At 41.7% G+C, this 12158-nt stretch overlaps 1 protein-coding gene and 2 non-coding genes across 4 annotated transcripts; all 3 read left to right on the top strand.

The window, feature by feature from the left end:
• On the top strand, window positions 1–73 carry TRNAR-ACG (transfer RNA arginine (anticodon ACG)). Its single transcript has one exon. It is a non-coding gene; the product is annotated as a tRNA-Arg (tRNA).
• Window positions 74–701: 628 nt separating this feature from the next.
• TRNAV-CAC (transfer RNA valine (anticodon CAC)) lies at window positions 702–774 on the top strand. The gene has a single exon. It is a non-coding gene; the product is annotated as a tRNA-Val (tRNA).
• Window positions 724–10227, top strand: HMGN4 (high mobility group nucleosomal binding domain 4). 2 transcript variants are annotated; one of them, XM_060308230.2, is made up of 3 exons: window positions 724–1168; window positions 7138–7230; window positions 7764–10227. In XM_060308230.2, the coding sequence occupies exon 3, from the start codon at window positions 7842–7844 to the stop codon at window positions 8112–8114; it is 273 nt and encodes a 90-aa protein (XP_060164213.1). In that variant the 5' UTR covers window positions 724–1168; window positions 7138–7230; window positions 7764–7841; the 3' UTR covers window positions 8115–10227. The 2 variants fall into 2 exon arrangements, with proteins under 2 accessions (XP_060164213.1, XP_060164214.1); XM_060308231.2 differs by lacking the exon at window positions 7138–7230 and having other exon boundaries at window positions 725–1168.
• The last annotated feature ends 1931 nt before the right edge of the window (window positions 10228–12158 follow it).

Raw genomic sequence — 12158 nt, 5'->3', positions numbered from 1 at the left:
GGGCCAGTGGCGCAATGGATAACGCGTCTGACTACGGATCAGAAGATTCCAGGTTCGACTCCTGGCTGGCTCGGAGTACACATCACCGTTTTACTTCTTTCCTCTGCCGACCACTGAGGAACCCAACGGAGTTAGAAAATCCATTACAAGGTGAAGTTTGCCTGGAAGTCTCAGGAGTGAGAAGGCCCCGCTTTTGACCACAGCCAGGGTCAACATTCCTTTGCAGAGCAAATTCCGCGTCCGGCCATGCGGTGGCACTAGCCAAAGCCAGACTGAGAAATGTGCGTGGGCCCCGTGTCACGCCCAGCCCCACCAGCTCATTCCTGCTGGAGGATGGGTTTGAGGTAACCTGGTAAGCAATGAGGAAGAAATTAAGATCCAGAAGTTCAGATTGAGAAGTAATAGTGAAGGAATTGAAGTCTCTTTTGTTCTCCCCCATCCGGTCATTTCCAGAATAAATTATTAAGAATTTCGCTTCAGATCTGTACGCTGCAGGGGCTTGGTTTGCGCATCTAATTGGCCTCTTTGATTTGGGAGAGTGGTACAAGACGCACGCGCATATTAACCACGCACATTTGCTGGGACGAAGCGGCGGGGGAGGCGGGGCGGGGGGGAGGAAGTGAGGAAGTGGGAGGGAGGGAGGGAGGGAGGGGCGTGCTCTGTCGGGAGAACTATCAGCAGGGGTGAGCGGTTTCCACCGAGTTTCCGTAGTGTAGTGGTTATCACGTTCGCCTCACACGCGAAAGGTCCCCGGTTCGAAACCGGGCGGAAACAGCGTTGTTGTTCTTTTTCCCCCCCTACCTGTGTGGATTTCCTTTAAAACTCCATTTATTTAAAAACTCTTCACGCCTCCTTTTCTTGTCTCTCTTGCCCCAGGCTGTGGTGCTGAAGCGACGCTGCTCAAGGTGGGTCCGGAGCCCGCGGCCCCGGGGGCGGACACAAGCATCGCGAGGGGGAGAACCGGGCTGTCCCCGGCTCTGCAAGGCGGCCCGACGCCCGCAGCCCCGGAAGCGCATCCTCGCCTTGCCTTCCTGTTCCCGGCAGCGCCCGGCTCCGGGCGTCTCTTCGCTGGCCCACTGTCCGCGCCGGCCCTGCCCCAGCCGAGAGCACCTGCGCGGCAGGCCCGCAGCTGGCAGCCTCGCGCCCCTCACACGGCCGCGAGACTCGGGTGAGTACCTTGGGGGCCTTAGCGTGCGTCTCCGGGAAATGGGGGTAGTCCCGCCGCCCTCCATAGATTTGGGACCCTCCTGCAATCTGGCCCTCGTCGTGATTAGGTGACCTCGGGCCCCCGACATTTCCCCCTTGCTTTCCACTCTCCAGAACAGCTGCAGTGGCTCTCCTGGGCTTCGAGTGTGAATCTCTGGGAAAAGCGGAAGCCGGGAGGTGAAGATCGCAGGCCCTTCTGGGATAAGTCCCCACAGAGACTGAAGAGCAGAAAAAAGGGAGGCGAGGAGGGGATTTGAAAGCTTTGGGCCAGCAGGGCCGTGGCCTGGAAGAGGTCGTGGCGGGTGGGCTGGGCTGCCCTGGCCTGGGTTCTTTCTCGCCTCCCCTCCCCAGCTTACGAGGTGCCCCCTCCCGAGGGGACCCCGAAGGGCCGAGTCTTCCTCCGCTTTGGCCTTCTGCTCTTCATGTCAAAAAAAAAAAAAATCCCAAAGTTAAGAAATGGGGCAACTGTGGATTTTGCATATTGCCTTGAAGCTTGAGAAAGGTCACTGGCAGCACTTGTTTAAAATCAGGACTTGTGCCCTGGTGTCTGGCCTCTTACCGCTGTTTCTGACATGGCCTGCTTCCATGTTAATTGGATCTATCAAATGCTTTTCTGGGAAAGAACTCTTGATATAACACCAAACAGCCTCAGGTATATTCTCAGGATCTTCTTCTTAGATGTATTATTATTATTATTACTGTTTCTAAGAGATAGCCAAGGCCTAGTGTCTCAGATCGCATCGCTCCAGATTCCCTCAAATGACTGACAGGAATGTGATGTTTTTATGGCCATAAGACAAGAATAAACTGTTTACTCTTCCTCCCTCCCTCCCTTCCTTTTTTTTTTTTTTTTTACAGGAAACTTGTATAGGCATCCCTTCCCCAGCCCTATTATTCCTCCATTTTCATACCTTCTCTGAAACACCAATGCTTTTATCATCTTGTAGTTTCCCTTGTTAGCAAGACAATAAGTTTGGCAGGTGCTCAGTGCAAATTTGTCTAATACATTTTCATTTAAAATTCCCTCTATAGGGAGACGCAAGAGGGAGGAGATATGGAGACATATGTATATGTCTAGCTGATTCACTTTGTTATAAAGCAGAAACTAACACACCATTGTAAAGCAATTATACTCCAATAAAGATGTTAAAAATTTTTTAAAAAATAATAAAATTCCCTCTATACCACTCAGAAATACAGGTGAGTTAATGTGGTGCCCTGCGAGGAGCAAGGGTCTTGGGCCTAGGAGGTGATGGGGATTTGTCCTCTCCATCTTTCTATGATGCCAAGGGGCAGGAATACTTAAGCTGGGAAGCTGAGTGTGCCCCACGCCAACCTGTTGCAGATGGGTGACTGTTTGAAGCTTATGGCTCTCTCCTTCTCTTTAAACCAGGTGTGTTCTGGCAAGATGAAGCAGCAGCCCTACCATTTTAGACACTCTGCCCTTTCTCACCTTCTCCCACTATCCCTCCCTTCCTCCCCCAGTCTCCCTCATTTAATGGAAGCTCCGGGCTGCTCACCTTGTCTGATATTTCCTTTGAAAGGTGGAGAACAAATAGGCCCTGGGGAGTGGCTGACGCTGTGTGACCTCTTGCTCCTGTATAGCGCTGCACCTTGAATAGGGTCTTTTATTTGTTTGGTTTTTTTTACTATATCCTCTATTCTCTCCTTCCTAAGCTTGATGTTGTAATCTTCTTCCAAGTCTTCTCTCCAGCCCCAAGGCTAACTATCTTGCCATAAATAAGAGGCAGAGAGAAGAGGGTGGCCTTCTGGCTTTGGGGTGGGATTGAGACTAGACCCCAAGTTAGAACAAACTCCTTGGAACCCAGCTCAGTAACGGTCAAGGGAGCGAAAGGACGTTGCTAAAATGTGCCTCTGCTGGGGATGGCGTGGGAGTGTGTATTGGATGAGGTGGGATTTGGTCCTTGGATACTGGAGAGAGACTCATGATGAAAGAGAAAAAAAAAAACATGGAAAAAATATTCTGAGAGCTGGGCAAAACATCAAAATTAATCTAATCCGAGATGCATCATAGGTCATTGAGATCTTTATACTCTTTCCTTCTGTATTAGTTTGCTAGGACTGCCATAACAAAATGTCACAGACTGAATATCATAAATAACAGAAATTTATATTCTCACAGTCCTGGAGGCTGGAAGTCCAAGATCAAGGTGGTGGCAGGTTTGGTTTTCTTGCTGTATCCTTACATGGTCCTCTCTCTCTTTGTATTGTCTGTGTCCTAATCTCCAGTATGACATTAGTCATATTGGATTAAGACCTACCCATAAGACCTCATTTTACATTAATCACCTCTTTAAAGGCCCCATCTCCCAGTACAGTCACAGTCTGAGGTACTGAGGGTTAGGACTTAAACTTATGAATTTGTGGGGGGGGCGGGCACGGACACAAATTCAGCCCATTTCTGGGAACAGAGATTGGTGTGTTTTGTATATTATTGAAACAGTTTGGGGAATTCCCAGAAGTTAACTTTGCAGAAGATTTTAGCATACCTGCATCTCCTCATCTTACTAATCATTTGCATATTTTTATTGCAGAAGAAATACATCGTTTGCTTTTTATTTCTCTATTAGTCTTTTTTTTTAGGCTATTTCTGTCAGTACATTTAAGTATATAGGTCTTTTTCTAAAATTAAAAAAATTCAAGTCTTCATAGGTAAGAAAAGGACTCTAAGAAATGGATGTTCCCTCTCCCCTTGAGGCTGTTAAGAGGGATACCTTTCCACATCCTAAAACCAGCAAGTTCATTAAATGAAGAGTTAAACTGAGACTTTCACAAGAATTTCAGTCCAGTTCTTTACAATATGAAGACATGTTATTCAAAAATTGCACTAACTTGTTCTGTTGTCTGTTAATATAATTTTGCCCTGGAAAGTGTTATTTTAACAAAAGGGAATTGTTAGATTCCTACAACTTTTAAAATTGTTGCCATGTCTTGGGAAAATAACCTCAGTATCTGTCTTGATAATTTCTTGCCTCATTGATAAATCTCTGTATTCCCAAAAGTTATATTACTTAAAAGATTTATCTGCCACTCCTGAAACTAAAATAATATTGCACATCAACTATATTTCAATTTAAAAAACTATAAAATTTTTAAAGTAAAAAAAAGTCTTTAAAAAAAAGATTTATCTGCCAGTTAATAATTTTTCTTTTTATTCACATGCATGATGGAATATTTGTAATCCTATGACTTATATATTTTATTACCTAACATTATTTTTTCTTTTTTTAATTCTTAAAATGTATTTATTTGTTTTTAGTTAGTAGACTTTATTTTTTTAGAACAGTTTCAGGTTTACAGAAAAATTGAGCAGAAAGTACAGAGTTCTCATATATTTCTCCTCCCTCTACCTCATTTTCTCCATTATTAACTACTTGCATTGGTGTGGTAGTTTTGTTACAATAGATGAGCCAATATTTATACATTATTATTAACAAATTATTATTGTCAACTGATTCTTATTATTATTTACATTAGGGTTCCATGCTCTGTATACAGTTCTATGGGTTTTGTCCAGTGCGTAATGTCATGTATCCACCATTACAGTCAGTAGCATACAGAATAATTTCATTGCCCTAAAAATCTTCCCTGTTCTCCATCTCAAATAATTTCTTTTAAATTAACACCACTGTGTGGTGAGAGCCTCTCCCTCCCTGACCTCCTTGGCCTTCATGAAAATGAAATAACCTTTTATCCCACCAGCCCTTTTTCATTATTTGTGCATCTGTCTCCTATATTTGTAAGGTCAGCCACCTGTTCTCCTGATAAGCTTCCTAAATGTGAGTTTCAAGGAACTAATCTATATTCATATACTCAGATCCAGAATCCAGCTAGTGGCCTCTTTTCCTTGAGTTTATCTTTATTGTCACCTGCTGTGTTTGGGCCTTTGACACGTGCCGATCGTGGTTCCCCTGCTTGGGATAGACTGCAAGGGATCCAACATGAAGACTGAGCCTAGGAAACAGACTGTGAGCATTCCCAGGACAGGACATGGGCTAAGAAACACAATTTTGGAGTGAGATGGAAGGAGAATGGTATGGAGTGTCCATTGTTTAGGGAGGTGTGTCGTAGAACAGAAGCTCTCACTTTGGTTTCCTCTCTCATTCTCTGGTAACAAAAAGACATTTAAGAATATATGCAGAGTATTTAGGGTGACCTTATTTATTGTCCAAGTTGGCACACTTTTGAGAGTAAAAGGGAGCATTATTAATAATATACTAGGGCAACAGGCGCAAAACAAGTCACCCAATATTAGACCAAATGATTTTCATGCCGTAAAAAATCTCTCAATATTGCTTTCTTCATGGTAAGAACAGCTGTCTTTTCCTCCCTGTTCCTTTCTGGGCACACCATTACCATACCCAGAGTTGACCTTTGTGATCTCTGGCATCCTTCTCAATTATTTTCTTTGCACATTTTTTTCTTCATTGTGTTCGATTTTGGATAAAACAACAACAACAACAACACAACACTTTTGTTCTTTAAGAATTGTCCAAACATTTCTTTAGTGGTGCATTTGGGAGAAAGTAAACTAGGCATAAATTCATGTGATGTCTAGGGAAAGATGTCCTTGGGAGCGAGCAGGTTGGGTCTGGCTGGGTCAGCAGAATTGCAGGGTGTCTCTGTGGCAACCGGGACTTTTGGACCCACCAGTAATTTAGAATATTTAGAGGCAAGGCAAGAGCACAGTAAGGGAAGAGAAGGGCCCAGCTAATTCCTTATTAGCTTTTCAGTGAACTGCTGTTCAACGTGAGATTAGAACTGTTTCTCCTCTCAATTTTTAATCTCTGTTCCCAAAGTTCCTTACAAGGTACCAAGGGAAATAATGACTGATTCAAGGCGCACTCCCACTTTGGCTTCTTCCCTCTTCTTTATACTAACTCTCACATCTCCCTCTGTTCCATGAGAAGAAAGGAAAACTGCAAAATTTCCAGAAATTCTAGTCATAGTGGAAAAATGGGGGAAGAATAGATAATGAAAGTAGATAGAAAATAGAAAAATAGATAACGAAATTATCATATAATCAAATTACCAAGTGATAATTTGATGTTTTCGCACCATTTACAGGTGGTTGCCTTTGTTATCCAAAGAACATAAAAATCAAATCTTTAAGTTTGCTCAAAAAAAAAAAAAATCTAAGTTTGCTCAAGGACCATGTTTGCCCATTCTATCTAGATGGTGAGGTCGAGCAAAAACACAAAACAAAACGCTGGAGCAATTTAGAGAAAAGATAATAATTTTTTTTTCTTAAAATAAAACATTGTGGAGTAGGACAGGGCATAGGGTTACAGAATTCCCTAGGAAACATTTTCAGGGGTGGGGCAGAAGGTGTGAGTGGCTAGTTTTGTCCCAGAGCTTTAAAAAAGTCCCACAGTGTTTGAATGCCAGCCATGGACCTGGGTCCTAATTGCCCAAAATCGAACTAAATCACGTCTATTTGTGTGGCCTTGACTCTGTGCTCGGGGCTGCGCACCTTCTTAAAGTGGCTTTTATTCTTGAGCAGACACATAAAATCACTCTCTGTAAAATATAGAGAATAATGGTGTATTACCCCTGTGTTGTTCCCCACCCGCCTCCAGTTTAAGGAAGAGAACTCCCATGCCCTGTCCAACCACCATCCTTTTCTTAACTCCCTGAGGTGACTACTGTCCTGATTTTTAAATTTATCTCTTGCTTTTTTGACTACCTACTTGTAGCCTAAACAAGTCATTTAGTTTTACATTTATAAATGGATCCATACTGTGGATACATACTGTAGATCCATCTTGTAACTCGCTCTTTTTTGCTCAACATTATGTTCTTGAGATTCGTCCATGGTTTTGCATATAGCTGTAATCTATTCATTTCTGCTGCTGCATAGTATTCCCTTGCATAGATATTACCAAAATGTATTTATCTATTCTATTGCAGGACACTGAATGGTTTCCAGGTTTTTGAAATTACAGGGTTGCTAGAAACATTCTTGTAGGGGTCTCCTGTGCACAGCCCCAAGAATTCCTCCAGGTAAACACCTAGAAGTGAAATTGCTTTAAATAATGCCACACACTAATTTACACACATATAAACACACACCCTAGCAGTGTATGTGTTTTAATTGTTCCACATCTGCTGAGCCCTTAATATTGTCAGACAATATAGTTTTCACCAATTTGATGGATGTGAAATGTTATATCCTGTGATTTTTATATTCATTCCCATATTACTAATGAAGTTGACCTTTTTTTTTTTTTTGCTTATTCACCATTCATGCTTTTTCTAAGAAGTACGTATTAACACTTTTGCCCATTGTTTTTAAATTTTCATTTTGTCCTTTTCTCATAGATCTGTAGGAATTCTTTACATATTCTGGACTCTAATCCTTTGTCAGTTATATGTGTTATGAATATCTTTTCCCCAGCTTATAACTTATCTTCTTTTTATGCATCTTTTTGCTATATAAAAATTACTAATTTTAATATAGTCAAATTTGAATTTTAATGTAGTTAAATTTGTCAGACTTTTCCTTTACGGTTTACACTTTTTGTGTCTTGTTAAAGAAATCTTTCTAGGAGCAGTGAGGAAGACAGAAGAACCACTTGGGCTGGTAAAGCCATCTGCCAGGCACTACTGCCACCATGCCCAAGAGAAAGGCAAAAGGAGATGCTAAAGGTGACAAAGCAAAGGTGAAGGATGAGCCACAGAGGAGATCGGCACGGTTGTCTGCTAAACCTGCCCCTCCAAAACCAGAGCCCAGGGCAAAAAAGGCCCCTGCAAAGAAGGGAGAGAAGCTGGCCAAAGGGAGAAAGGGGAAAGCAGAAGGCAACAAAGATGGGAACAACCCTGCAAAAAACCGAGACGCCTCCACAGTCCAGTCACAGAAAGCAGAAGGCACCGGGGATGCCAAGTGAAGTATACATTTTTGATAGCTCTGTACTTCTAGTGACTCTACTGTTTGAAATACTATTTTTTTTAAATCAAATTTTGTAAAAACGTAGATTTTTTTTTTTTAAGTTATGTTGTTAGCACACAAGACGCTTTGTTGTTATCTTTTGTGGAAAGGGCAAAATAACCACTAGTAGAATGTTTCAGAAGCTGGATTGAAATGGGGGAAAACAGAATTTTCTATCGTATTTGAAGATTATTCTTGGTTCCCAGGAGAGATTCTCCGACATTCACACATGACAGCCACTATGGCTCAGAAGCCTTACCGTGTGGGGAAGCAAAACTTCATGTCTTCTCCTTTCCTGATGCCATCAAAAACACATCCTTGACTTCCTGAAACCAAGAGTCATGATGCGGCCTTGGCACCCCTAGAATCAGCTGCGTCAGGTAACAACACTCAGGATTTCTAGTGATGACATCAAGATGGTATTGCTCAAAAGAGCCAGGATTCCTGTTTGTAGTTTGTGGATCATCTAATTAATAGTCCTGGAGTTTTTAATTCCTTTCCTCCATGTCAGAGGTGACCTGTGAAAAGCTCTTATATGCCTCATGTGAAATATTCACCCTTTCTGAAAACCTTTCCTGTTCATTGCAGCAACAGACTTTGCTGACTTTTTGGAGAGGGGAGTTTGAAAGTTGTAAGATGTTACGGATTGTCACCCATGTCCTGCTGGAAGTAACTATTTTTGAAAAGTATCTTATAAAGCTGGATACAAGTTGGCTTCATGGGAGGGGAGGGATCATTTCCTACTCCAAGTCATAAAGATATCCTTTACTGCCTTGTAAAAGTTTTATAGTTTTGCTTTTCACATTTGTCTTTAGTCTTCCCTGAACTGATTTTTGCAAAAATATGAGATAGTAATTCAATATAATATTTTTTCCATATGGTAAGTGGTTGTCCCAACCACTTGGTTGTCCCAACTTTTCTGAAAAGTTCATCCTTTCCCCACTGATCTGTAATAGTGGCTTTTTTCATAAATCAAGTTTCTTTCGCACGGGGCGGGGGTGGGGGGAGCTGGAAGAGGTCTGTTGATGGTTTCGATTCTGACTCACTGGTCAGTTTGTCTAACCTTGTGGCAATACTATACAATCCTGAGTACTACAACTTTAGAAAAAGGTCTTGATATCTCAGGACAAATACCACCTCCACCTTTAACATCACCACCAAACTTTTCTTCGTTCGAGTATCTTGGCTATATTCTTAGCCAACTGCTTTTCCATATAACTTCTAGAATTAGATTGACAAGTTCCAAATCAAACTAACAAAAGGTGGAATTTTTATTGGATTTGTATTAAATTTATAGATTAATTATAATATTGAGTCTTCCAATCCATGAACATGGTATAATTCTCCATTTATTTAGGCTTTCTAAATGTCTTTCAATAAAGTTTTATAATTTTCTCCATAAACGTTTTCTTTTGTTAATATTTCTTAGGGACTGTACACTTTTGGATGCTACTTTATATGGTATGTTTTTAGTTGCTACATTTTCTGTTTTCAGCTAATTTTTATGTTCAACAACCTTGCTAAAACTCATTAATTCTTATGTCTGTGTATTCTTTGGGGCTTTCTACATAGATAACTATATTCTTTTTGTTTTGTTTCTTCACAGTCATTGTACCTTCTTTTCCTTTTTCTAGTTCTAGGCATTGTCTAAGTGCTGGAGGTACAACAGTGAACAAAACAAAGTCTCTGCTTTCACCAAGCTTATACTCTAGTGGGGGAGGGTGCAGAAGATGCACAAATGTATGTGACAGGGTGCTTTAAATAAACAAGTGTAAGTGGGTGCTATTTAGATAGGGTGATTAGAGAAGTCCTCTCTGATGAGATGACATTTGAGCAGAGCTCTTAATGAAGTAAAAGAATAAGCTCTTAATGAAGTAAAGGAATAAGAGACTGACTCTGAGGGGAAAACATTCCAGCAGAGGAAAAAGCAAATGCACAGATGAGGTAAAAATATGTTTGGCAGGGCTTCCCTGGTGGCGCAGTGGTTGAGAGGCCGCCTGCCGATGCAGGGGATACGGGTTCGTGCCCCGGTCTGGGAGGATCCCACGTGCCACGGAGCGGCTGGGCCCATGAGCCGTGGCCGCGGAGCCTGCGCGTCCGGAGCCTGTGCTCCGCAACGGGAGAGGCCGCAACAGTGAGAGGCCTGCGTACCGAAAAAAAAAAAAAAAGTTTGGCATACTGAGGAAGAACAAGGAGGCAGAAGTGGCTGAATTGGCGTGAGGGAGAGTAAGAGTGATAGTTGATATGATTGCAGAGATAGCCAGGGGCCAGAAAATGGAAGATTCTCCACATTGTCACTTTTCTCTGAAAATGATGGGATGCCATTAGAGTTTTGAATAGAGAAACCACACAATCTAAGTTATCAGTGTGTGTGTGTGTGTGTGTGTGTGTGTGTGTGTGTATGGCTGATGCATGGGCAATAGGGTGTAAGGGGGGGAAGAGTTGAAGGAGAAAGACCAGTTAGATGGCTGTCACAACTGAACTGCTGGAAATTCTACTTTGTCCTGTTATGTTTCCATCCTTCCTCTGCTCAACTATTCCCACCCCATTTTAATTGGTAAATTACAAATATTATCTGTGCTTTCTCTTTGCCAAACAACAGAACAGGATCAAAGATAAACATTCCCTGTTGTCAAGAATCCAAAGTCAAATTCAGGAAAGTCAGCACTGTGTGCTTGGTGTTGTGATAATACTGCAGGAGGCCCTGACTCTGATGCCAGAGCATGAAAGGGTATTAGGAAGCACTTTCTGAGGCATAATTGACACCTAAGCAGCAAAATGAAAACAGAAGTTGGTCAAGCAAGGGGTGGGTAAAAGACTTCTAGTAAGAGTAGTAACATTTGCAAAGATGTTAAGAGAATATTGTGCATAGTAGGTGTTCCATAAAGTATTCTTGAATCAAAAAAAGTTTAAATGTGTAACCAAATAAGTTATATTGGGCTTTTTAAAATAATAAGGTATTTCTCATTAAGTGCTTATTTGTTTGCCGAACACTGTTCTGCTCAGTGATTTATAATACATGCATAATTTTATTTCCATGACCCTATGAATTGAATCATATTACTGTTCCTATTTTTATATTTAGTGAAACTGAGACAGAGATTAAATAATTTGCCCTGGGGTCATACAGTGAGAGTAAAATTCAGATTAAGACCCATGTCTAGAACTCCAAGGCCAAGAAGGCTCCTCATTGTTAAAAAGATCATTGGTATAACATCAAAGGTAATCCATCCAAAAATATATATGGTGTTTCTGAGTAAATTAAGGAATTTCCCAAGATACCACTAGGAAACAGTCAAATGTAAGTAATAATATTCTACTAGCTAAACAGTTGTAATTTCCAGTGAAGAAGATTAGTAATGCAAGGAAAATGAATTCCAGGGGAAAAGTGGTCATATGGAATTTAGAATTTTAGTGTATCTCTAGCAACATAAAGCTAGAAGGGATATTATTTCTGTACAAGGATGATAATTTTTTAGACAAATACTTATGAAGTGGACAAGAACAAATTAGGAAATTATAAATTAGCCTTTAATTCTCTCTTGCCCACTCTTCTGATCCATTTGGCATTTACATTCCTATTTGTAAATTCATAAATTAACATTCCTGGTTTATTAATACTCTGAGAATTTGGGTGTCTGACATGAAACAGCCTGAGTGATCCAGAGTTTTCAGTGATCAAATTTCTGACCATCAGAATTGAGGCATTGGTCCCCTGAGAGTTGGAAAGAAGAGGGAGGGAAACATTTTTCGTATCTGCCCTTGTCCCCTCTTCGTTGTAGTCTCAACAGTGGTCACTGTGCTCCTTGGGAAATGTACGTCATACCCTTGCAGACCCTGCGATAGCTTCCACCCGGGGTCATGCAAATAACCTACAAACTGTCAGCAGACGTGGCCAGACGCGCACCCCGACGCCCTGCCCCTGCGGCCGCACGGCGCCGGGACACACTTCCGAGCCCTTCTAGGTCGCCCCGAAGTCCGTGCTGCTAGGAGTCGCCTTGCG

This window comes from Globicephala melas, chromosome 11, assembly GCF_963455315.2.
Source record: "Globicephala melas chromosome 11, mGloMel1.2, whole genome shotgun sequence".
In the NCBI taxonomy this organism is placed as follows: Eukaryota; Metazoa; Chordata; class Mammalia; order Artiodactyla; family Delphinidae; genus Globicephala; species Globicephala melas.
Note: the sequence above shows the minus strand (reverse complement) of the source record. Positions and strands in the feature narration are given on the sequence as shown.